The sequence below is a fragment of the Prionailurus bengalensis genome, chromosome B2, assembly GCF_016509475.1.
Source record: "Prionailurus bengalensis isolate Pbe53 chromosome B2, Fcat_Pben_1.1_paternal_pri, whole genome shotgun sequence".
Classification (NCBI taxonomy): domain Eukaryota; kingdom Metazoa; phylum Chordata; class Mammalia; order Carnivora; family Felidae; genus Prionailurus; species Prionailurus bengalensis.
The window spans coordinates 106905005-106932872 of record NC_057349.1 but is presented as its reverse complement, the minus strand read 5'-3'; the positions used below and the strand labels follow the sequence as shown (position 1 = coordinate 106932872).

General features: G+C 35.6%; 1 protein-coding gene across 3 annotated transcripts in view; it reads left to right on the top strand.

The window, feature by feature from the left end:
- The window catches only part of CEP85L (centrosomal protein 85 like), a 172268-nt gene that overhangs the window by 29984 nt on the left and 114416 nt on the right, over window positions 1-27868 (top strand). For all 3 annotated transcript variants that reach the window (XR_006299042.1, XM_043592208.1, XM_043592209.1), the window contains exon 3: window positions 20408-21195. Coding sequence is in view for 2 of the 3 variants with exons in the window: in XM_043592208.1 (XP_043448143.1) it covers window positions 20408-21195 (788 nt within the window). In the remaining variant the exon portion in view is untranslated. The remainder of the gene's footprint in view (window positions 1-20407; window positions 21196-27868) is intronic.

Here is a 27868-nt window from a genome sequence, read left to right as displayed (position 1 = left end):
GGAACGGGGGAAATAGTCCCTTTCCCCCCAAAATAGACTCTAATATCCAGAGTCTGAGCGTAGCTGGGAAAAGTAGTACTCTCATAACTAATACATATATTCAGCCTTTATAGAGGAAAACTTGGCAGTGATAACTAACAACTTTCTAGCTGTTACTATGTCTTAGGTACTTTACACAATAATTCATTTAATCCTCACAATAACCATCTAATGGAGGAAGTGAGACACAAAGAGGTCAATTACCTGTAAATATCCTAGGTAAAGTATAAATATTCTTGATTTAGCACACAGACAGGTGAACAAAGATCATACATACAAATATAGTCACTGTAGCACTGTTTAGTAAAAGTTTAGAGACAACTTTAAGTATATTAATAGGGACATGGTTAAATATTTCACTGTGTATCCAGTTAAAATAATTAGGTAGCTTTATATGTGCAAACCTAGAAATTCAAGCAGGACTCTACCTTAAGACAACAAGTTGAATACTGTCCTTTAATTTACCTAACTCCTTTCTGAAATCCCTCTGAAACTCGGGGAAAAACAAATAACACTATGGTGACAAGGAGAACAAGACAAAACAAGAGTGAAATTCTGGGAGCTATAATTCAGAACAAGTAAATTTTTCTAGCAGATCCCAAAGAGTTGAATCCTAAACTAGCAACAGAAATTCAGGAGCAAGCTGTATATATATTAGCAAGCTGTAATAATATAGTATATATTATTAAAAGTCCTCATTAAGGTCCAGGAACTGGTAGTACCTGGATTGCCAGGTTTCTCCACTGTATAGTAACTCTTCCACTTTTTTTTTTTCAAGTTTATTTCTTTATTTTGAGAGAGAGCATGAGCTTGCATGCAAATGTGGGGGGGGGAGGGGCAAAGAGAGAGGGAGAGGGAGAGAACACCAAGCAGCCTCTGTGCTGTCAGTGCAGAGCCTGTGGGCTCCATCCCATGAACCATGAGATCATGACCTGAGCCAAAATCAAGAGTCAAGACATTTAACCAACTGAACCACCCAGGCACCCCTTCTGCTTTCTACTGTATTATGTTATTTGGATGCAGTCTTAGGGGAGTATTAAACTCCACCTCCTAGAAGAGGAAGTACCTGAATTTAATATTTAGAATTATTCTTTAAAATTTATTTGTCCTTTCTATTCCATTTATTTATTCACTTGTTTGTATCAATGTGGGCTCATGTATTATACCTACTTTTTTTTTAAATTAAGCTTCAGACTTTATTAGAATTTACCAGTTTTTTATTAATGTTCTCCTGCTCCTAGTTCCTATTCAGGATACCATATTACTTTTAGTTGTAATGTCTCCCTTAATCTTCTTTGGTCTGTTACAATTTCTCATGCTTTCCTTTTTTCATAACCTTAAGAGTGTTGAGGAACACTGGTATTTTATAGAATGCCCCTCAAAGTGGCTTTGTTTGATATTTTCTCATGATTACATTGAGATTATGCTTTTTGGGAAGAAGAGTACAGAGATGAAAGTGTCATATGTCAGGGGGTACATGATATTTATCTGATACCAGTGGTGATGTTAACCTTGATCTCTTGGTTAAAATGTGTTTTCTGGGTTTCTCCACTATAAAACTATTATTTTGCCCTTTCATATTCTATTCTTTGGAAGCAAATCACTAAGTCCAGCCCAAACATAAAGTGGTTGTGGGGTACTGAGTTCTATATCCCGGAGGGGAAAATATGTATATAATTTGGAATTAGTTTTGTTTTTTTTTTTTTTTTAAGGTAGGCATCATGTCCAACATGGAACCCAATGTGGGGCTTAAACTCACGACATTGAGATCAAGACTTGAGCTGAGATCAAGAGCTGGGCAGTTAATGGACTGAGCCACCCAGGTGCCCCAAATTGAAATTCTTTTATAAGAAAGATTCATCCTTATCTCCCTCATTTATATCAGTATGGACTATGCATATATATTTTATTTTTTGGGGTTATTATTCAATAATATTTATTTTGTTGCTCAAATTATTACAGCTTTGTTCCATTAGGAACTCTTTCATGTTGGGTCCTGTGACACTTTCTGCCCCACACCCATCCTTTTGTTTTTGAGCATTTCCTAATTTGGGGTACTATAAAGTGTCCCATGCTCGTCTTATATTTTCTCTACCCTCACCCTGGAATCAGTGATTTCTTCAAGGAGCTCTGGTTCCTTTTATTGGAGAATGGTATTTAGAAATCAGTATCTGGGTGCTGGGAATGCTTGTTACTGCTGGGGTGTCATGGCTTCTAGGCTGTCCCAGAGGACAGAGCTAGGCTATGCAGGTATGTCTACCAACTTGTGTATACACACATATCTATAATTGTTTCTGTGTGTATTCATCAGTATTTATATTAAGATAAACATATGTTTCATGCTGATATCTCTTGACTCTAATTCAGTAAAGTAGAGCTTATTTTAGCCTTTTCCTTGCTTGTCTGTATATAACTTCTCTCTCCCAACAGTGAGATACCTCCCACCACCTACCATCCATTTACTTATTGTTCAACCCCTAGTGTACAAGTAAAGCAGGTTCAGAAACATTAACCCGTATTTCCCTGTGTTCATTTTCTGGGGCTTCCATAACCAATTACCACACACTGGGTGGCTTAAAACAATAGAAATACATTTACTTATGGTTTTGGAGACCACAAATCCAAAGTCAAGGGGTCTACAGGGCCATGCTGTCTTCAGAGGCTCTACGAATGAATTGTCCTGCCTTGCCTCTTCTAGCTTCTGGTGGTTACCAGCAATCCTCTTTTACATGGCTTTCTTTGGTTCTCCCCAGTGTCTTCAGATCTCTCATTCCCCTTATAAGAACACCTGTCACTGGATTTAGGGCCCACCCTAATTCAGCACGACCTCATCTTTTGATTACATTTGCACGGACCTTATTTCCAAATGAGGCCACATTAGCAGGTTCTGGGTGTTTTAATGTATCTTAAGGGTGGACACAATTCATTCCATAACACTCTATTATATGTGGTTAAACAGAAAGGCATAAAATAAATGCTGGAGAGCAATTTGAACTAAGTTTAATTGAAAATAAAACAGAACTGCTTTGAGGGCTTAAAAAAATGTAATTAGCCATTCTCTTCAATGAATTTTAAAAATTAACTTGTTTTTGAGGAGAGAATGATGTGGGAACGATAACAGATCTGAGGAGTTAAAAGTTGCTGAGTGGATGCCCTGGGATTTTTTTACTCTTTCTTTTTATACTCTTTCTCTTTCTTTTTATACTCTTTCTTAACTTGGGTCCTATGTTTTGACTTTTCAAAAGTTTACTTGAGATCCAGAAATGAAATAAACTCAATAATCTTTGTTTTCAAATAGTTACTTCACCCTCCATTGAATATTATGGTGTTAACATGGATCCAGGTGGAAATTTTCCTTCCTCAGTTTGGCCAAGGAGAGTTTAAAAATAATCTCCCTCCCTCCCCTCAGACTAGGTTATGAAATATCAAGACTGTATGCTACCTTTTCATAATGACTGGCTGGAGAACTGAAAATACCTTATTGCGAATATTACTGGTAATGGTTTCTTTTTCATAATCTCCAGAAACTGTGATCCTCCTGTGTATTATTATGTAATTATTCAACTTTTCTATTGCTATTTAGAAAATGACCTTTTCTTCAGTCTCCTCTCTTCAATTAATTTATTTGTTTTAACAGTAGCAAATATCATGGTTTTTTCTCACTAATTCATTGGGTGTTAAATATAAGTTCCTTTAATCTTTTAGGGATGAAGATCATGATTTCTACTTTCTTCTTGAATTGAGCCAATATGAAGATGATGTATTTTTTGGACTTCCATTATTTTTTGCTGTTACCTCTAACCTGAACTTCCAACTCCTTTCCCTGTCAGTTTTTTAGTAACACATGAAGCAATGAGTGATTTTACTGGTATATATTGCACAGAACTATACAGAGTATCCTAATGGCCAAAGAATCCATTGAGTTTAAGGCATGATCACAATAGGTAGTGTTATTTGAAGGCTATTATATATGGATAAGGCATAGGGCAAATAGGGCAAGAGTTCTAGGAAAGGATAAGAAAGGAGTGTGAAGAATGGTGGATGAAAGTTAGATGGAGTAATAGAACTCTGGAAGACTGACATTAATAGAAATTTAGGACTTCTGTGGAAAATGAATCAGAATTATGGTTTGAGTGATTGGTGCGTTTATGGATGATCTTGATTGCGTTTATGATGGACTATCTGGAAAGGTGAAGTGCAGCTGTTTAAAAATGTTACCTGAATATAGGAAGTAGTTTTAGGAGGTATAGTAGTAGTTACCTGAATATAGGAAGTAGTTTTAGGAGGTATATTAAAGCAGGCACTTAGAGCAGGCATATCTGTTTAGTTAGAAGGAAAGCTTTCTGTTTATTATGTAATACTGGATTACATTTAGGATATGTTTTCCCTCCTGAATTTCTGTCTTTCTGAAGTTCTTGTAATATCCACTTCAAGGGAGCTATTCTTTTGCTCTTCATCTTCTCTGTTCTTTGGTAATTGTCCTGAATCTTTTAACTTACAAAGTCTTGTTTTTCATTGTTTTTCATTGTGGGCTTTGCTTCATGGCATATCTGTTTTATGTTAAGGGATCAGGAAAACAACCACTGTGGAGAATTACTGAATATTGAAAATAGCCTTGCATTAGAACATAACTAATAGGTTGAGATTTATAATGTAATGTCAGCTTTATAAACTAAACATACTTTGTGTTAGTTTATTTTATATGAATGTCATGTGCTTTACTTACTTTGGCCTTGTCTTTTTGTTATTCACTAACCATAGATCTATAAAGTGTTTTTTTCTCATTTATAAAATTAAATCTATCCTTATGAAATGCCAAATGTTATAGAATAATCCAAAAGTGTTCATCTCCTTTGTTCTGTAACTCCCAGCTGAGAATTACCATGGCATATACTTAATATTAATTTCAAAATAATATACATGAAATTTGGACTAGTGTTACCAAGTATAATTTGAGTTTGTTTTAGAGTGTATCTGCAGAATATTTTATTTAGCTATCTTTAATTCTGTTACTGTTCCTATTTTGTCTTGGAGGAAGGTATATCTTCCTTCTTGATTTCCAATGCTGTGGCATGAAGTGCTGCATTATTTTGGTTTGTTGTGACAACTTTTAGGTGAAATGTGTAAATGCGTTTGAATTCTTGAAAGATTTATTATTGTAAAAATCTCAACAGGGGCGCCTGGGTGGCGCAGTCGGTTAAGCGTCCGACTTCAGCCAGGTCACGATCTCGCGGTCCGTGAGTTCGAGCCCCGCGTCGGGCTCTGGGCTGATGGCTCAGAGCCTGGAGCCTGTTTCTGAATCTGTGTTTCCCTCTCTCTCTGCCCCTCCCCCGTTCATGCTCTGTCTCTCTCTGTCCCAAAAATAAATAAACGTTGAAAAAAAAAAATTAAAAAAAAAAAAAATCTCAACATACATATTAAATAACTACATGATTTACATACCACATGGAGCTGTATTAAAAACTGTTGATTTAACTCAACAATTTCACTTACTATACTTGAGATCAATATATATACTTAAAACTATTGTAAATTACAGTCAGTTTTTTTTGGAGATATTTAATGTAGTTTATGGAAAACAGTAATAGAGAGCTGTGTGATCCAGTATGGTAGCTGCTAGCAATATCTGGCTTATTGAGTGCTTAAACTGTGCCTCATTCAAACTGAGATGTAAAATGCACACTGGACTTTGAATACTTCGTGTAAAAAAATGTAAATATCTTACTGATACTTTTTAATACTGATCACATGATGAAATGATAATATTGGATTTGTTGGGTTAAATAAAGGCATTCTTGAAGTTAATTTTACCTTTTTACTATTTTCATATGTGGTTACTACAAAACTTAAAATTACAAGTGCACTTTATGTTACATTTCTGTTGGACATATTGGGCATACTGGTATTGGCAGTGTATAATTTGTAAATGGTTTACTTCCAAAGATTTTATGAACGTATATGTTTATATATTTCCAAGTAGAAACAACATTGGCTTCTCAAAACAGCTATAAGCCCACTTCGTATTTAATGTGAAGAAATTTATATTGACAACATTATGTCTATGATAAATTATATTCTGTCAGTCTGGGAGTACCAAGAGCACACCCCTTTTATCATTTTGACAGGGATAATAGCTTCGCTGCAGTGGGATTGCCCTAGCTCCTTTAACAAAGAGAAAGTTAGTTGAGTATGGTGGGGTGGAAAGGATTAGGTAGGGAAGATTGTAGATTGGAGAATTCCTGAAATTCTGAAGAGTTCTGTTGTTCAGTTGGGAAATGGGGAAAAAGGAATAATGTCAATAATTCCTGCTGGAATTCCCCTTTCTTGGGTCTGAGATGTAGGCACTTGGACTCAATTAGGAGGGAGGAAGGAACATTCCCCTGTAGACTCAGAGCATAGTTTGCTGCGAGGCCAGTAGGCACCCATGTGAAGGTGAGCGGGTAGAAGAGTCTGATAGCACCACACTTTGATAATATAATATTTGTTTGGAAATGGAGTGTTTAGGAGGAAAGAGCCAATCTTGCTACAGGCTTCTAAAATTTGGCTGCTTTTTGAAAATAATAACTATGTTACATAATTTAGATATTTAACCTGTGATAGTAAATTTTGAGTTCTTACTTACCTCAGTAATTATTTCTCTTTATCTGTAATACAATTATGGTTGAATAGGTATACCTCTGTATGCTAAATGTAAACTTAATTTATTGGGTATAGATCAAAGTACATGGAATCATTTTATTCAGTTCAATGGTACCTTGCTTTAAGTAACCAGTACATCTGTGAAGTAAATTGTCAGACTTTTAAACTGCATAGTACTGTCTAATCGGACCCCTAGCCCCTATCCCATTCTCTTCCTTTTATTGTTTGGTTTTAACTGGTGTTCCAAGTAATACTCTTTGGCCATTGTTAAATCCTCAAAGTATCCTATGAATCACCTGAAAAATAACTTGCATTCTTTTTTATTTTAATTCTTTAAAAACTTAAAATCTGGGGCGCCTGGGTGGCTTGGTCGGTTGAGCGTCCGACTTCGGCTCAGGTCATGATCTCACGGTCCGTGAGTTCAAGCCCCGCGTCGGGCTCTGTGCTGACAGCTCAGAGCCTGGAGCCTGTTTCAGATTCTGTGTCTCCCTCTCTCTCTGCCCCTCCCCTGTTCATGCTCTGTCTCTCTCTGTCTCAAAAATAAATAAATGTTAAAAAAAAAAACAAAACTTAAAATCTCTATGAATATAGAATAATTGAATACAGAATATAAGTGCTCTATGAATAACAAATATCCAGTTTTATAAATGACCGTTACATATATAGAAGTAGCTTTCCTTTTTTTTCCCTCTCTAACATGTAGCTTTTAGAGAGGTTCATTCACTTATTAATCCTCAGATCAGTTTTCTAGGTGGGCAGGATAGTTTAGTGTTGGTCTGGCTGTATGTCATGAAAGTGAGACACAAAAAACTTCCATGCTGTTCCGCTATCTTGGCTCCTCTGCTTGAGGTTCATTTACTTAATTACTTAATAAGTATTTATTGAAAACTTCATGTCTTTTAAGAAGCAGAGAATTGAAAAAGATCAAAATGGAGGGAGAGGATTACATCAGAATCTTAGCCAGAATAGGACTCTAGTACAGAACTATATATTCTAAAATTACGATTGCGTGATTTGCTTTTTGCCATGGTATTTTGAGATTTCAAATAAAGCTAAAAAGAGTGTGAGGGTTTTTGTTTTGTTTTGTTTTGTTTTTCTGTTCAACAAGAAGTTGAGGTACTAATTTAACATTAGTGGTACAACCTTTTAGGTGTGGTAATTTGTTCATGACGTATCCAATTCAGGTTGGTAGGAAAATAGATCTGTCACCTGAAGATACATGCATCTTCAAGACCACCAAATAGTAACATAGGCCACACCGGCAGATCACCAACTTCTGAGGTTTTCTTGCTGAGACCTGGAGGCTGTAAATAGCTGCTGTTACCGTAGAAATTAGTTTGAAAGGGAGTTGTTTTTGAAGTGTGCAGCACTTGTGTAGATATAACCTAGATGTGGTGCCGGAGTTGAGTGATTAAGGGGGAAAGAAATAAGAGGAAACTGGGAGTATAGGACCCTGTGGTAATAAAAGAACTTATTTTTTACTTAGGCTGGCTTTGTCACCTTCCACAGGACAATCTTCCTCTCCCTTATGACATGAAGCCTGGGAGGTAGGGCTTCTAGGCAGTTTTGTTTTTTGGTGTTGTTGATGTTGTTGTTGTTGTTTTTAATCTTCTTAAACCTGAGTTTTTAAATGTAGCTTCTAACAGTCTGTTTGGGGCTGATTTCCAAGCATATTTATATATTTTATTTAAAAAAGGTACAAATAGAGTTAAGTAATTTTTTACTTTGATAATTTCCAACTGCTAATTTGTATTAGAGATAATTTTCTTATCTAATTAACCTCATTTATTTCAAAAGGAGGGACTGATAAAAATGGACTTCAATTTAATCATATCTTCATTAGTTGTTTTTACTAAGAAATAATAGGACTGTTTAATAATAAAAATTTTGAGGTCATCCTGTGAATATATATCAGAAAGGAAGAAAAATTAGAAAAGTTACCAGTTGGTGCATTATCTTTATCATATGAAGATATGAAGGCCTTGAAAGGTAAGAACTTGTTCAGTCATTAATTCACATAGCTAATATTTATTGAGTGTCTGCTGTGTATGAGATATTGTGCTAGGGGTTAGGATTAAACAGACATTTTCCGTGTTCCTTGTGTACATAAGGAGGAGACAGGAAACAATTATCATAAAATAGGAACAGTATGGTTGATGAAATACATAGGGTAGGGGGTATACCTAGATCCACTGGATTAGGTGAAGGACCCCTGGCAGAAGTGGTGTTTAAGCTGAGGCCCAAAAAGTTAAGTATGAACTGGCAGGGCACAAGGCAGGAGAGCAGGCTGAGAGAACAGCATGGTCAGTGACTAGAAGGTGAGAGATTCTGGGGATGGAGCAGAAGAGAGCCAAACTGGATGCAACGAGACCACCTGTGTTGCAGGTAGGAGCCTTGGTGACTTGTTCATAAAAAGAGAGTGGGGAAGGAGAAAATGAGGTTATTCAGGAGACATTTAGGAGATGAAAACAGTACATTCTTTTTAAGCAGCTTTATTTAGATGCAATTCATATACTTTACAATTCAGCCATTTCAAGGGTACAATTCAGGGATGCTTGGCTGGCTTAGTTGGTAGAGCATGCAACTCTTGGGCTCAGAGTTGTGAGTTCAAGCCCCACTTTGGGCATGGGGTCTACACGTGTACAATTCAGTGGCGTTAAGTGTATTCAGAGTTGTATTCAGAGTTGTATTACCAGTATCACTTTTGGGACATTTTCATTATCTCCAAAAAAGCCCCACTCTTCCTTAGCCATCATCCTGAACATTGTTATTCCCCCAGCTCTAGGCAGCCACTAATTTTGGAGGATGTCATAAAAATTTCCCAGGGCTCTTTTTGCTTATATATTTTATTACAGTGATTAGCCAAATGTTTTCTCTAAAACACCTCATTTAAAAATTTTTTTTAATGTTTATATTTGTTTTTGAGTCAGAGAGAGAGAGAGAAAGAGAGAAAGAGCAAGCAAGCATGAGTGGGGGAGGGGCAGAGAGAGAGGGAGACACAGAATCTGAAGCAGGCTCCAGGCTCTGAGCTATCAGCATAGAGCCCGACGTGGAGCTCGAACTTGTCAACCGCGAGATCATGACCTGAGCCAAAGTTGGACGCTCAACCAACTGAGCCACCTAGGCACCCCTAAAACACCTCATTTTAAAGTAAAATATTCTCTTGCTGTTAGTTTTTTTTTCCTTTTTTACAGAAAATTCCAAATATCTGCCAAAGTAGAAAGTAAAATGGTAAAACCCACATGTACACAGCACCAAATTTATATAATCAAAAATTATAACACATGGCAATCTTCCAGCTATTATTCCTCTGCTTATTCACACACCCTTGGTAATATTTTTAATAAATTGACAGCTCCCTCTTAACCCTTTCATTGTAACAATAGTAATATTTACTGAGCATTTACTGTGTAGAAGACATGATGATAAGAAGTGGACATTATTTCAGTTAATTAAAAAATTACATGGTAGGTACAATTATATACCTATTTTCTAGGTGAAATAAATAATATTTAAGTCATTCTTTAATCTGTTATATTTGTTTTATTTTATTAATGGTCAGTTATTTCATTGGTGGATAATACTATGTTTTTGCCAGTTCATAACTTTGGAAATTTCAGGACTGTAATAATGGTTACTCCAGTTAACTTGGCTTCCAGATTCTACAGTGGATTAGTCAGTCAGTTGGCCTTTAACATTAATAAAAATACCTACCATAAATTTTTGCAGTATGGAGTTTTGTACTTTATACATGATTTTTAAAGATTCTTTATTATAGAGTCCTTCTGGGGTAAAATATGATTAACTTTTTTTTTTTTTTTTACTGGTGAAAAAGGAGTTAGAGGGGGTTAATAATGTATCTGGGGTTATATAGCTATTCGAGTGACAGAGTTGAGATTCTTCAAACCTAAGTTCAGAGCTCTGCCTAACCCCACTGTTTAAGATATCTGTACTCAGAAGGGAGAAACTAGAGGGAAAGAAGCCTTGAGAGGTGTAATTTAGGATAGTCTAGGTAACCCTAGACTGAGAAACAGGAGACCAGCATTCTATTTTGAGATTGGTACTTGGTCAAGTAATTTAACCTTTATGGACTTTAGTTCTTCATTTGCATATGGGAGTAGGTCAGAGGTTATGCACAGAACATTTTTTTTTGCTTGTGAAATTAAATCATTTCAAGGCAGCCTTCAAACAGTAACAATTTACATTCTTTTGCAAGAATGCAAATACCCTTTTCCTTTGCTTCCCATCTCTAGTTTTCTTGTTGGTCTACATTATTTCTTAAAATGAAATATTTGAATTTTAAATTTTTAAACATGGCATGTAATGGCATTACAGCTCTACTGGGTTTGCAGGAGGATTGTTTGCTTGAGGTATATTTTGTATCTTTATGGACTTCATTTTTACCTTCAGTGTTACTCATTCATCCATTCATCCATCCATTCATTTTTTTCACTCAGTTTTTATTATTTTGTTTCTTGGCCTAGTAGAATATGAATGCTTGAGCCTGATGACCAAGCTGAGCTGAATTAAGTTCATTTTACTTCCCCTGTGATGACCCTATGTACTATTGACCTGGAAAGGCTGTTCACATGGCTGTGGGCTTAGGGAGATTAAAGACTTCACATCTCCCCTGACTTGCAGATAGAGGATAGATAGGTGGATAGATGGGTAATTTGTTGTCTGTTCTGTAATAGTAAGTTTTGTTTCTAAGAAAGTTTGCATTGTAAAAAATAATTGTAATGTAAGAGATTAAATTGTAATTTGATTTGTGAAAATTTTTACAGGAGAGAAATAACTTACAGCTCTTTTCAGGTAAACTGCCTGGTGAGACTTGATCTTAAAACTAGTATGAGATATCCAGAAAATGGTACAGTTGAATGAAATCTTAGAAGGCATTTAAAAAAATTAAGTTTTTATATAAAAAGGGAAGCTGTTTTTACTGACTAGCTTTTAAAATGAGTTTTGTTTTGAATTATTGGCCTCTTTTTAAAAATTATTTTTAATGTTTATTTTCGAAAGAGAGAAAGCATGAGCAGGGGAGGGACAGAGAGAGAGAGGGAGACACAGAATCCAAAGCAAACTCGAGGCTCCGAGCTGTCAGCACAGAGCCCGACATGGGGCTAGAACTCAGGAACCGCTAGATCATGACTTGAGCCGAAGTTGGACGGTTAACCGACTGAGCCACCCAGGTGCCCCTAAGTTATTGGCTTCTTTAAGCTGTACCTCAGATTGTCCTTTAAGTTGCTGATAATCTGGCTGGAGATCAGAAATGCCCTCTATCCTCTTTTTTTGAAACCAGTTTTCATTTTGTTTTATATACACAGAAAAGCTTATGCACAGAATTGTATACTGTTGCTATCATAAGTAATCACTAAAAGAGTATAAGCCATACGTTTGGCTGTAAGGAAACAAGTTTCTCACTATCCTTAAATAAAACCAAGAAATTTAGGAAAGCATGATTTTTATGATACTGACACTTGACATACAGTTTTTCTAACATTCTTGACAGTTATTTTTATATGATTCTTTTTTGTGTTTATTTTTAGACTTGATACAGATAACATAATGCCAAAATGCCAAAAGAGGGCTTAATATTTTAGGTTTATCTTTGATTAAAAAATTACTTGAACAATTTTTTTTTTTTTTTTTGGTACCTTTTCACTTACTGTGATGACTATTACATTCTGGTGCATTTTAAAACTATTGTATGCTTTCTTTTATGCTTTTTGCCTCGGGTTTTTTTTCCATTTTTTCTTGTCTTCTTTTGATTGAATTTTTTCTTCATGCCATTTTCCTTCTAGTTTATTAGAATTATACACTACCTGTGTTTTTAGAAAACAGCTTTATTATTGGGGTGCCTGGATGGCTCAGTCAGTTAAGTGTCCAACTCTTGGTCATGTCAGGTCATGATCTCACAGCTTACAAGATCGAGCCCTGTGCTGACAGTGGGGAGCCTGCTTGGGATTCTCTCCCTCTCTCTCTGCCCCTCCCCTGCTCATTGTCTTTCTCTCAAAATAAATAAACTTAAAAAAACAAAAAAACAAACTCAGCTTTATTGACATATAGTTCACATATATACAGTGTATACTCAGTATACAATTTAATGGTTTTTAATATATTCTCATTGTGCAGTTATTACCACGATCTAATTTTAGAACATTTTTAGCCTCTGTTAAAGAAATGTATTAGCTATCACTCTTCATCTTCTCTAAGCAACCACCAGTCTTTCTGTCTCTATAGATATCTTTGTACTGGGCAAGTCATATAAATGGGATCATCTAATATATGGTCCTTTGTGACTGATTTCCATTAAGCATAATGTTTTTAAGATTCAAGTTGTAGCATATACTAATACTTCATTTCTTTTTATTGCCATATAATATATTGTATGTATAATACCACAATTTATTTATCTTTTCATCAGTTGATGGCCATTTGGGTTATTTTGGCTCTGGGCCATTAAGAATAATGTCTCTGTGAACATGTTTTCATTTCTTTTGGGTATGTATCCAGGATTGGAATTGCTGGGTAATATGGTAACTCTGTGTTTAACCTTTGGAGGAATTGCCAGACTGTTTCCTAAGCAATGGGGCCTTTTTTCATTCCCACCGTGTTGTATGAAGGTTCCAGTTTCTCCACATCCTTGCCAACACTTATTAATAGGGCATTTTGATGATAGCTATTCTAGTGGGTATGAAGTGGTATCTCATTGTGGTTTTGACTTGCAGTTCCCTGATGACTACATGATGTCCAGCATCTTTTCATATACTTTCATAAGTCAGTTTGTATATCTTCTTTGGAGAAATGTCTGTCTAAATCTGCACCCATTCTTAAATTGGGTCATTTGTGTTTTTATGGAGCTGTAAGAGTTTTTAATATAATCTAGATACAAGTCCCTATGAGATAAATGATTTGCAAAAATTCTCTCCCATTTTGTGGGTAGTCTTTTTACTTTCTTGTTAGTCTCATTGACAGCAAGTTTTAAAAATTTTGATCAAATCCAGTTTATCTTTACTTTTTTTGTTGCTTGGGCTTTTTGTATTGTATGTAAAAAAAAAGTTTTAGCTGTTGCATTTAGGCTTATGATTCATTTTGAGTTAATACTTATGGATTGTGCAAGGTAGGGGTCCAACTTTAGCTTTACAGTTGTACCAAGTCTACCTATTCTTTAGTTGTTAATGTAGACGTTACAATACGCAACCCTTAACTTGACTGTCTAGAATGGTGATTAGAAGCTTTGTCTTCCTCTCATAAATATAAGGACCTTAAAACATGGGAATACTGATCTACCCGTGTTTTGAGTTGTATGTCACAGCTGCCAAATATTTTGATTCTATCTTTTTTAGCCCAACTGATTTTATTGTTTTATGCAATTGTCCTTCATTTTTTAGATTTGTGTTTACTTAGAAAAACTTTTTATTTTTATTTATTTTTTAATTTTTTTAATGTTTATTTTAGAGAGAGAGAGCGAGCGAGTGTGAGCAGGGGACAGGCTGAGAGAGAGGGAGGCAGAGGATCTGAAGCAGGCTCTGTGCTAACAGCAGACAGCAGACAGTCTGATGCGAGGCTTGAAGTCACAAACTGAGAGACCATGGCCTGAGCCAAAGTCAGACCCTTAACCTACTTCACCCAGGTGCCCTTTATTTAATTAATTAATTAATTAATTAATTAATTTATAATTCAGGGGTCATTTGTTTTCTATGTGAAAGAAACTAAAGGAATCTTAGTAGCTCTTCCGGTGAGTCTGTTGATGATAAGCTCCATTTTTGTTAGCTGAAAATATATTTTGACCTCATTCTTGAAAGATAGCTTGCCTTTCCAAACAATTCTTGGGTGCCAGTTATTTACTATTAACCCTTTGAAGGTAATACTTCACTGTGTTATAGATTCCATTATTGCTGTTGAGCATTATTGCTCAAGAGCAGTCATCTTGAGAGTTCTTTTATGAATAGTCTGCCTTTTCTCTCTGGCTCACATCTCATTGTCTGCTGTTTTGTAGTTTCCTTCTGATAAACTTTAGTCTTGGCTTGCAGCTGTGTATGTAATGGTAAAGTATGAACCCTGAGGGGAAGGGCTATATTCATCTTTTTGTGAATAATGTATTTTCATTGTCTTTTCTACCTAGTACAGTTCCTTGTACAGGGTTCATTCCTAGGAGATTCTTCGGTTTAATTATTGTTGAGTTTCTTTCTATAGGTCTTTTCCTACCAGAATGTAGTTTAGAATATTTTTAAATATTTATAAAAATATAGGGAATGCTTAGAAATGTTCATTTGTTTTAAAAGGATATGGTTACATGTGGCATAAAAATGTGTTTTTTTCTGGTATGATATGATTAAAGCATTAGCAGGAAGGGAAAAAAGTATCATGGTGGCATATGAAACTTAATTATTGCCTTGGGTTAGAGTTAAAATTTTTATTTAAAAATTTGTTAGAATAGTTATGTTAAATAAAAATATTTTGATATGGGGTTATATAGTTTCCTGATTAATTTTTAATTATGAAGACTTGTGATTTATTGTTGTAATATAGGTCTGGAGGGTGTGGTCTTTTTTGAATTCATTTCCTTTTAACTTTAAAAAGGATAGGGCAGAGAGAGACTATCTCTATATACAAGAGAAGATAGAATCAATGTATTCATCTATTTCCAGGTAACAATAACATGGCAGTGAAACAGAAGGTTGAGATTTTGTTTAGAATTCAGAATATGTTATCTTAAATATTATTCACTTGTCTTGTCGGGTTATAGTGAAGTCCTCTTATATTTTTCCCTTGCAAGCTGAAATCTGTCTGAAACCATTAGCTGTACTATGCTCTCTGTGAATGCTATAGACCCAGTCCTCTGGCTTTTAAAAGGACTACACTCTGCTGGTTTCAGATTTCATTGTGGTAACTTAGATGTGGCCCAGATGCCATTGTAATAACTTGCATTTGAGATTTGTGTCTACAATTAGATAGTATAATAAAGCACATGAGGAATTGTATTTTGTCTACCCCTAATTGCCTCTGTTTCATTAGGGCAAAATAACATTTTTAAGGTGTTAAAATTAATATTTCTCTGGACTCCTTTCTGAGAAATAATGGTCCCTTTTCTAGATATTTATACTATCAAATTTTTATTTTTTTCCTTATTATTTCATGTTGTATGTGCATGTGTATGTATGTGCATATGTCTGTGAACAGACTAAGCTTTAATTAATCCTTAGTTTTGGCAGTACTGAATTCTGAAAGTCACAGTCAGTAAGTTTTTACACTAGAACTCAGATACTGGTGATGGTTGAGGTTGGGATATTTAAGCTTGAAGGCTTCAGAACTGGAATCAGACCCAGATGGAATGATGTTGTAGTGAATAGAACAGAGAATCACTTACTGAGCAGTAATATTTCCTGGTCCCCTCTCTACCTTAACTGAATCAGGATCTCTTAGAATAGGGTTTCAGAGATCTCAGGTAACTTTTAGTATGTTAAAGTTTGAGAACTTCAGATAAGTGACTTTTAGGAATAAATTCTATCCTCTGTGTAATATTTGAATAGTATATATCAATTTTTTTCACATTTGTAGGAGTAAATGCTAGTCTGATATGGAATTTGTTTTTATCACCAGTTGTTGATTTTCTATGCAGTTGGGAAATACTGAGCTAGCACAGGAAGACAGAAAAGTAGCACATTATCAGATATAAGTAACAGCCAAGGCAGTGATCTCTGGTCTCAGAGGTTTCAGCTGTGACATGGAAAGTGAGACAGTCACCTGATACATTATTCATACTTAAGTAACAGTGTTATTTGAGATATTTTAAACTCTTTGAGGTCACAAACCAAAACATCTTTGCAATAGTTTGACCAAATGGTCAAGTTATGCTCCTTGAAAAGAAATTAAAATAAGACATTGTATGTCCTCTTTCCATGATGAAGGGTGTACCTTTGTTAAGTTTGGGGTGTATTCTTTCATACCATTTCTCTGCTCATAAATAGATACATATTTACATACATTCACTTATATGCTGGCATATTTTAAATATTGATGTGTATAGACAGATTGCCCCTCTTCTCTCAAATGCTATAGCAATTTATGATTCCATTATTGTAGGATATTATAGCCTTTAATAATTTTATGAATAGGATAGGGAACACACTTTAACTGTGTGTTCAACAGTTTGAACATCTGGGGTTTTTTTTAACATGTATTATTTATTTTTATTTCTTGTGATTTGCTTTCTAATTTCCTTTGCTTGTTTTAAAATTGGCTTGTTAGGTTTTGTTTTGTTCTAATTTATTGGAGTTCCTTGTATAGTATGGATATTTACTCTTTTGTCTGTTATATGATGGAATAATGTTTACTTAGCTATTTCAGTGATGTGATAATAATTAACATTTTGCTTTGTACCGGGAATTCTTCTGAGTCCTTTCTGTGCAATTTTTTCTTTTAATCTTCACTGTTGTCATGTCTACTTTATGGATGAGGTGACTGTGATGCAAGGAGGTTAAGTAAGTTGTTTGAACACATGTGACTGAGTGGGAGAGCCAGGATTTGAATCTAAAAAGACTAGTTTTAAAACTGTTACATTTAACCTTATACTTTATCTTTACTTACTAAGTTTTTTCAATGTAAATAGCTGAAAATAAAAAAAAATTTTTTTTAGTTTTAAAGATATTCAGGACACCTGGGTGGCTCAGTCAGTTAAGCATTGGATTCTTGATTTTGGCTCAGGTCATAGATCTCATGGTTCATAACATTGAGCCCTGGAAGCCTCACTTCAGACTCTGTGCTGACAGCCTGGAGCCTACTTGAGATTCTGTTTCTGCCCCTCCCTGCTCATGCCTTTTTCCTCCCTCTCTCTCAAAAATTAATAAGCTTAAAAAAATAAAGATATTTAATGATTTTAATACAAATACTCATTTAGGAATAGTGACACAAACGTGTGTGTTTATGTATCTATACACATAATTATATAGTTGTTAACAGATTTAATACTATAATGTATTAATACAGATATTTCATAGGCTTTTAGTGACGTTTGTCCTATTTCTATTTAGAACTGACCTTTAGTAGCATATTCCCTTCCTTTTTTCTATTGATTACCATAATAATCTGTTAATCTTCATGTGGCTAATCATTTTGCTTTAATCCTCAACAGTGTTATTGGAATAATCATTTTAAGTATGGTTTTGATCATGTTACTCCTTTGGAAACTTTCAGTGGTGTCACATTTCTTGCTTAATGAAGGCCAGCCTCTTTCCTTACCTGGGCATTTGAAGACTTACATAACTGTTTCACCTTTACCTTTCAGGAATTGACTTGAGCAATTTTTTTTTTTTTTCTGTTTAAAAAATTTAGTTTGCTGGCTGTGATGCAATGTGTAGTATACTAGTCTTTGAATCTAATGGTTCAAGTTCAGATTTCCATGGCACTTTATTTTGTTTGTATGCAATATGACATAATCCAAAGCACTGCCATTTCTAGAATTTCTGTATAGGTATGACCTAAGATGTGTCAGACTGGTTGGAAAGGGAGTGAGGCAATCAAGTACATTTATCTGAAACGAGGTTTGCATAACAAACAAAAGATTTTTCTTTCTTAACATTGTGTATTGGAGTTGATGGGAGATTGGGTATAGGGGGCAGGACTGAAGTCTACCCCTGCCACCCTAGTGTTCAGCCACTGGTATTAGATACAGGTTTGCAGTATCTGAAAGACCCTCCTTACTATGTGATCTTGAGCAATATACTTAACTCTAAATGTTAATTTTCTCCTTTGAGCAACTTTTCTTGACACTGTATACAGCAGAAAAATGGGATAATTTGTTATTTACTTCGGGAATTACATTCTTCTGGCTTTATACTCTGATCAGTTAGTGTTCTTAATCAGCAAAAGAAGCTTGCTGACCTGATTGAGAAGATGAAGAATTTATTTATGGATGTTTGGTACCTCATAGAATTTTGGGGGAAGGCTGGAGAACCAGGCTTCAGGTTAAACTTACAGGTAATATGCCTCAAATCGTTTCTGAGAACTGTCACTTCTCTAGCCCCACCAAGCACCAGTGCTGCCCAGTTGCTGCCCTTCTGGGGTGGTGCTCCCATCGTGGAAGGCCGATGCCTCTGCTGTTGCCTATGCCAGCCAAAAATGGTGGGTCCATCTGGAGCCTGTTTTCTAAGTGACTCCCTTCCAAACTGAAATCTTGTGCTGGTGCTTCTAATGTCTGCATCATAGTTGCAGAATATGTTGGGAATTTAAGATCTAAAATTAATTTCGTGTGATTAGACTTATAATAATGTGGCAATTTTCATGAGTATAGAAAGGTTCTGTAGAAGCTGATGAAAAGCTTGAACATGTTAAATAAGTGTTCACTATAATACTTTTGCTTGTATTCTCCCATCTGTAATATTTTTTCTTCTTTATCTCCAAGTGAAGAAATTCTGTGTAAAGACCTACTGGAATTTCATTGTTTGAATTAGTCTGCCTAGCTCTTTCTAATGTGAATTTTCTTATGACCTTTTCATCATTTCTTTTTGCATTATTTTATTTCTTTAAAACAATATCAGTGCTAACAAGTAATAGTAAATATATTCTAATGTACCAAACAATATGGAAAATATAGAATAAACTCTGAAGGTTGCCTTTTACTACTCATCTCTTCTCCCTTCATACTTTCAATTGCTATCCTATTTCGAAGCTTCCTCTGGTAAAATTTATCTTTAATTTTAAGTTGGCACATTTGATGATAATTTGGAACTTGATGGTAAGTTCATGGAATATAGAGGTCTTTATTTGTGCTTTGGGTTTCCATGGAGCCTCTAAAACTGTTACTGTGTGTAGAACAATAACACAGGAAGGCTTGACCTAAGGCAATAGCTGTGTAATCATTTTGGAAGTGAAGGCTTACAACTTAGGGATTTAGTGAATGTGCAGAGAAAGATAGCCATCTAAAGTAGACTCCAGGAGTTCTAGCTTGGGAATCATACCATTGATGATGCCATTTAAGGGAGACTAGGAATGGAGGAATTACTCTGTATCCACAAATATATTGCTGGAATGCTTTCTGATTATGTTCCATTGTTTATTTATTTTGAGGGAGGGAGAGAGAGAGAGCCAGAGTATGTGAGTGGAGGGGGGAGGAGGAGGAAAGAAAGAGAATCCCAAGCGGACTCCCAGCCTTTAGTGCAGAGGCCGGTATGGGGCTTGAACTCATGAAGTGCAAGATCATGACCTCAGCCGAAATCAGGAGCTGGACGTTTAACCCACTAAGCCACTCAGGCACCCTACTCATATTTCTCATTTGAATTAGAGTTTGGGCAGGTGCTAAAATGTTTAAGTGTGGCATAGATTTCCACAGTTCAGGAAAGACCATGAAAAATACATTTTCTGGTAAAGTTATTTCTGGGCTGGATGATGAATAAGACCTCTCAGTGAGGAGATGGATTTTTCTTTTAAAAAAGTAAAAATAATTAAATAAGGTGACTATAAACCTGTTTTCTAGTCCTTTGTCATCTGTAAGTAGATAGTAAATGGGCATATATTCCATTGTGTATCCATTTTTAGAAAATAATATTTGAAAGTATGTTTGGTTTATTTCAGGTAAACATAATGATAGTAAACTCATTTTGATAAAGTATCTCTGAAAAACTTGTGCTGGGAAACCATATTCAGATATTTGTTTTGGCATTTCACATTTAGACCCTTCCCCCCCACCCCCATTAATTATAACTAATTTGACATTCTTTTCTCTTTCCAGATCATTCAACTTCAAGTGGCACATTATCTTTTAAGCCTAGTCGGTCGTTGGTTACTCTTCCTACTGCCCATGTCATGCCGTCTAACTCCAGCGCTACAGTTTCCAAACACAGGGAATCATTGACGTCAGATGGCTCAAAATGGAGTACTAGCCTCATGCAAGCATTGGGAAACCACAGTAGGGGAGAACAGGACTCTTCACTAGACATGAAGGACTTCCGGCCCCTCCGGAAATGGTCATCTTTATCCAAACTCACTGCCCCGGATAACTTCAGCCAGGGTGGCATTGTACACACTGAAGAGTCAAGGAGTGGTTTGGAAAAGACAGGGAGAGGCAAGGTTTTAACCTCGCAACTAAGAACAATTGGGCCTAGCTGCTTACATGATAGTATGGAGATGCTTAAACTAGAAGACAAGGAAATAAATAAAAAACGATCGTCAACTCTGGACTGCAAATATAAATTTGAGAGCTGTAGCAAAGACGACTTTAGAGCTTCCTCCTCCACCCTTAGGAGACAGACCTTAGACATGACATACAGTGCCTTACCTGAAAGCAAGCCCATTATGACAAATGCAGAGGCTTTTGAACCTCCGAAATATTTACTGCTTGGTCAACAGGCAGTAGGTGGAGTCCCCATTCAACCTTCTGTGAGGACACAGATGTGGCTTACGGAGCAGTTGCGGACAAACCCATTGGAAAATAGAACTACAGAGGACTCTTACAGTTTAGCTCCTTGGCAACAGCAGCAAATTGAAGAGTTTCGACAAGAAAATGAAACACCAGTGCAGGTATGGCTCAAAGTCTAGTGTTTGCTTCCCTCCAGTGGATGTTACGAGTACCGTAGCACACTTGCAGTAAGCGTATGACAGTGTGTCCACAGACACAGATGGTTTTGTTTTTCCTCTTTCCTACAAGTTACTAAGTTTATAAAAGTTGCTACAAGTTTATAAAAGGTATAAACTCCCAAAGTATTGTTTGGATAAACAAAAGTTAAACAAATACTTGAGGCTGATTAACATGGAAAATTTAAAATCTTGTACCTAACTTAGTTTTCACTTTCCTTCTCATTTGTTAAGTGGGCATAAAAATAAAGAAAAATATACTTAATTTAAAGAAACTTGAAACAGATATGGGGACTGGCACAGTATAATTGGAAAAAACAGTAATTCTGGAGTATGAGGTCTTAGATTTTATTTCTGGTTCTATCAAATTCAGAACCTGGATGATTTTCTACCTGTCATTTAATACTTCATTTCTTTGGGTCTTAGTTTCTTTTCCCTTTCTTCTTTTTTTTTTTTCTTGAGATATAATTGACATATTACATTAGTGTCAATTCTACATCATAATGATCTGCTATGTATGTTTTGTGACCTTATCATCACAATAAATTTAAGTCTGGTTAACGTCCCTCACTATGCATAGGTTCCATTTTTTTTCCCCTTGTGAGAACTTGTAAGATTTTCTCTTAGCAACTTTCAAATATATAATACTATATTATTAATTATAGTCATCATGGTGTATATGATGCTGTACAAGTCACATCCTCATGACTTATGTATTTTATAGCTGGAAGTTTGTCTTTTGATTCCCTTCACCTATTTTGCTCACCCCCAGCCCATGGCAACCACCAGTCAGTTCTCTATATCTGTGATTTTTTTTTTTTAAGGTTCTACATGTAAAAGATCATACGGTATTTGTCTTTGACGTAATTCACTTAGCATAATGCCCTTAAGGTACATTCATGTCACAAATGGCAAGATTCCATTTTTTTTTTTTAATGACTGAATAATATTGTGTTGTATATGTACCACATTTTGTTTATCCAGTCAATCATCAGTGAGCACTTAAGGTTGCTTTCATGTCTTGGCTGTTGTAATTAGAGCTGTAGTGGACATAGGAGTGCATATATTTTGGGGAGTTAGTGTTTCCATTTCTTTCAGATAAATACCCAGAAGGAGAATTTTTTAATTTTTCATTTTTTGAGGAACCACCCACACTGTTTCCCATAGTGGCTGCATAAATTTACATTCCCACCAACACTACACAAGGGTTCTTTTCTCTCCATATCTTCACCAACACTTATTATCTCTTGTCTTTTTGATCACCGTTCTCACAGGTGTGAGGTGATAACCTCATTGTGGTTTTGATATGCATTTTGCTGATAGTGATGTTGAGCACCTTTTCATGTATATGTTGGCCATGTGCATGTCTTCTCATTTCTTCATCTATGAAATGAGAAAGTGGAAGTAAAGTTATTTATAAAGTTTTGGTGGTGTTTGAAATCTATTAGGTTTATAAAATAGAATGTGCTTATTTTAAAAAGATTAAGTTGGGTATCAAGATTTATTAATCAGTTTGAGGAAAGCACTTTATAAAATATCACATATAAATAAAATGGGTGTGTATCCCCTAAAGTAACATGTAAATGTGTACATTTTTTTTTGATCTGGAAATGTTTTCTATTCCAAGATAATTTCCACAGCTCATTTTAACTGGGAAAGCAATTATCTGTAGAATTTTCTGTAAATTCTATCATCCATTTTTTATTAACAGTATTTTCTGAAACAGTATTACTGAAACAGTAATTTTCTGAAATTAATTCTGTCAGAAATTACAAACTTTCCCTTAGAGAAAACATTTAAAATTACTATTCATTACTGCTACTAATAAAAAATAATAAAGATTAAAGGAATATATTCTATGGAAGGATAAGGAGATCACTTATCTAGAAACCTCACAAATCTGAGTATAGTCCCAAAACGTACACACACCCTGTTGTGCTACATTCACAAGAGAATCCTTAACACGTCCCTTGTGCCTTCCTTACTCTTGTTTTGGGCAAGACTGCTTATAGTCTTGATTATGTATATTCCAATCACATAACCAAACAAGCATTATTATGATGTCTGAACTACAAATCAGAAAAGAGCAACTTAACTAGACTTGTGATTTATCAGTTCAAGTGATTGAAAGATAGGAAATGTAATTTTTAAAAGACTATTGTATTTTATTTTTTAATTAAAAAGTTTTTAAATTTTATTTTTGAGAGAGACACACACACACAGAACATGACGGGGAGGGGCAGAGAGAGGGAGACACAGAATCTGAAGCAGGCTCCAGGCTCTGAGCTGTCAGCACAGAGCCTAACTCCGGGGCTGAGCTCATGAACCCCAAAATCATGATCTTAGCTGAAGTCAGATGCTTAACTAACTGAGCCACCCAGGCGCCCCTGTTATATTTTAGTTCTCAACTGCTTTGTGATTATAGGAGAACAGGGATCAGGCATATACTTTTCCAGCGGGTATTTTTGCACAGAATTGTAGTAGTTCACAGGGTGCTGAACCTTCAGTAGGTTGTGATAACCTAACTTAGTAGGTATGATAGAAAGGTAACTGAGAAAATTGGATGAATTGAATTGAAAGAAGTAAGTCCTAATTCACTCATTCTGCCAGAGAAACCTCTGCTGTAAACTAGGTTTTTCCCAATCTTGAAGCAGTGCAGAGAGGCTAGGGAGCTTGGAGGTGCACTCTAGAGCCAGACTTCTTTTTAAATCTTCTCCCTAGTACATGTAGAGGAAGCAGGCTACAAAGGGACAAAAGTTGCACACGCCCTGGAATGTCCTGCCTTTTGATTAACCATATTTGGGATGGTTTCTTTGTAGTGCTCTTAAGTTTTGTAGTAGAACGATGAAACCAGGTAAAGAACACTTAAGACACTTCAGTTGCTATGTTTAAATGATCACTTCTCTTATTCCCTTCTTGGACTATTACAGAAGTCTTCAGTGCCTTTTCCTTGGAGCCTCTAAGTGCTGCCGTTATTATAAAAGTTCTCATCTTAATTGTTTTTTAAAAGACTTAAAAAAATTTGACTTCCTTTTAGTCTAATTTTTATATAAAGGGAAGAGCCGTAATGAGGATTGGCCCATCTGATAAATTGGGAGAATGTGTATGATTTGCAAGCACAACTGCTAAACTCTCACCATGAAAAAACCGTCTTTTTACAACTATGGAAAGGAATTTGGCTGAGAGTCACAATCTAATACCACCATACATTTATGTAGAACTTTATTTAGCTTATCTCATTTGATCTTAACAGGTTTTTTTTCCACTGCTTTTGTCCCTCAAAAGGTTACTATTGTAATGCGGAAGTTTTGCTCTTCTTAGGGATAATCATTGACTTAGCCTCGCAGTCTAATGTTCATGCTGTTCCTTGCTTCCCATGATTTCCTGCTAAATCAGAGTGCAGGTAGTATAGTACTCTGAAACGTTTTCCTTTGTGAATGAAGAGAAGCCATCTGTGCCTTGAGGTGGTTAGAATATATATACACCTCCATGTGCAAACTGTCTTTGGGTCTTTTCTCTGTACTATGTTGTCCCTCTCCTGTCACCCTTCCCCAAATCTCTCTGACCCTACAAAGACTATGATAGAAGAGAAAAACAAACAACAAAGTCTTGTCTTCTCTTTGGAGAGAATGTATCCCTTACTATGTCCCTCTTGTATTTCTTCTGTGGGGAGCAGGGGAATGGGATGGGAATGGAAATTGTGTACCTCTGTATAAAGCAGTATCCATTGGGTTCCTATAAGCTCACAGTACGTCTCTCAGGTAGTAGTGAAGAAATGGACTCTATGGACAAAGTTGTTTATTCTTTTTTTCTCTTATATTCCCTAGGATGTTTGTTTCTAAGTTCTGGGTTGCAATTATTTTTTATTTTTTATTTTTTTAAAAATTTTTTTTCAACGTTTATTTATTTTTGGGACAGAGAGAGACAGAGCATGAACGGGGGAGGGGCAGAGAGAGAGGGAGGAGACACAGAATCGGAAACAGGCTCCAGGCTCTGAGCCATCAGCCCAGAGCCTGACGCGGGGCTCGAACTCACGGACCGCGAGATCGTGACCTGGCTGAAGTCGGACGCTTAACCGACTGCGCCACCCAGGCGCCCCTAAATGTTTATTTATTTATTTATTTATTTATTTTGACAGAGAGAGCTCGAGTCAGCGAGGGGCAGAGAGAGAGAGAGACAGGATCGCAAGTGGGCTCTGTGCTGATAGCAGCGAGCCTGATGTGGGGCTCAAACTCAGGATAGGTGAGATAATGACCTGAGCCGAAGTTGGAGGCTTAACTCACTGAGCCACCCAGGCGCCCCTGAAAAAGTTTTATTTTTAACATGAGAGTGTTTCTTGTACTCTGTTACATACTATGAAAAAAAAGTTTTCTTTTTTTCTTATTTTTGTGTTGTTTATCTTTAATTTTTTGTTTGTTTTTATTGGTTAAAAAATGTAACTGTGCATTGAAAGATGTGGACCCTATGACAGTCTAAATAGTTAGGATGTGAGATTGTGATACATTTAATATGTAGCTAAAAAGCATATAAATGGTTTTGTATACATGCTGTAGTAAATTAGTAATGTGTTTGACTGTAACCTTTCAATTTTTCTACATAGTATTGGCATATAATTTTATGCATTTTAAAGTTGTGCTTTTACTTACCGGCAGAGCAAATATTTTCTGAAAATTTATTATTTTCCCACTTTGCCTGAAGTCTAAAAAATAATCAAAAGGAGAAGTAAAAATCTAGACAATAGGAAATTCATTACTTTATGTAGGTCTGCCCTCTTGTGTCTGTATCAGGAAATCTTGATCTTATTTTATTTGAGAAAAGCCACTGAAAACCTACAAGATCAAAACTACTTGTAATTAGATTGTTTTATGGTCATATCAGTTATGAGTTTATTAAAGAGAGATTTCACCGAGTTCAAAACAGTTCTTTTTATTGTAGGTGGTTTACATTAAACAAACATTTTGAACCAACTAAAGTATAAAAGGAACATTAAACATTGAAAAATTGGTTCATTTTTAGTACCCTGTAAATTAAGAGTAGAATTTATTCTACAGGAGAAAGAACATTTGATATTTAAAAAATTTTAAATACATTGTTTTATTATTTCTTACTCTTTACATGATAAACAGAATAAATAAGTTCCATTTAAAGAATAGCTTTTTGTTCTATATTATAGTCTGAGTTACAGTATTCTGTGATTTTCAAGAAAAGGTTTTAATTTCTGTTAAGGGCAGAATGAAAACAAAAAACTTACTTCTGTTTTACTTAGGAAAAACCCCATGACTTCACATTTTATAGTTTGATGTTGATGTTAGAGAGAACAATATAATGGAAGGCATAAAATTTGGCATTTCGAATTTTCCACTTATTTTTAAGATCAGTGCAGCTAATAATAGAACTTGATTACTTTTTTCATAAGTAATTACTGACACCAGTGAGGTAAATGTATTGCTTGTTATTTATAAGCTTTTTAATTGATGTTAGGGATTTCCAGACCATAGATGAGGCTTTGCTGAAGAAATCTCCCTGTCAGTATGAGATCCCTTTTTCCTCTTTTCTCAGATATCAGTGAACCAAAACTGTCTCCCTCCCCATCTCCAGTACCTCTCAGATGCCCAGAAAAAAAGCAGTGTCTCCTAGACCACACTGTTAGTAGCACTTGTACTACAAACCAGAGTTGGTATACTGACTTTTCAAATTCTTTTAGTAACCTCATTTTGGCAAGTCAGTAAATTATGTGTTTTCTACTCTTTTAGTAATTGCTATATTAGTAATATGTCTTGAATTGAAGCTAAAATTATTGGATTATGCAGTATAGGTATAAATTACTTTAGGCCTGATTTTAAACTGAGTCAAATTACTTAAATCATGTCATTTTGGTGAATGTATTTTCCAACACCACTTTTTTTTTTAACTTCCATTATGAGTTGGAAGGTATTTTTAAATGATCACAGGGGAAATTGAAAATGTATTCAGCAAGAAAATAATTGTAGATTAGCGTTGCTGGATTTATAACTTAGCATGGTAGAATGGCCTGCCAAGTAGGTAGGTATTGACCATCTGGTTGATAGATTAAGGAAAATAGCTATATCCTCTTTTTTATAATTTTTTTTTTTCAACGTTTATTTATTTTTGGGACAGAGAGAGACAGAGCATGAACGGGGAGGGGCAGAGAGAGGGAGACACAGAATGGGAAACAGGCTCCAGGCTCTGAGCCATCAGCCCAGAGCCTGATGCGGGGCTCGAACTCACGGACCGCGAGATCGTGACCTGGCTGAAGTCGGACGCTTAACCGACTGCGCCACCCAGGCGCCCCAGCTATATCCTCTTAATAAACAGTAGGACAAGAAGTTTGTGTCAAAATGTGATCAAATAATTAATTTGGGGGAACCCAAATTTTTATTTTTTAAATGCTTTAAATAATATATATTTCTTTTATTCTTTTAAAAATTATTTTCCTTGCCTACATTGAGTATGAGGTTAGAATAGAAGACAATCTATAAAATCATTCTAAAGTGTTAAGCTTTCATGATTCAAAAGACATAGTGTAGTAAGTTATATACTCAGATGATCAACTATAGTGCCTTAAATTAAGGTTAGATTCTAGTAGTGTATTAATAAT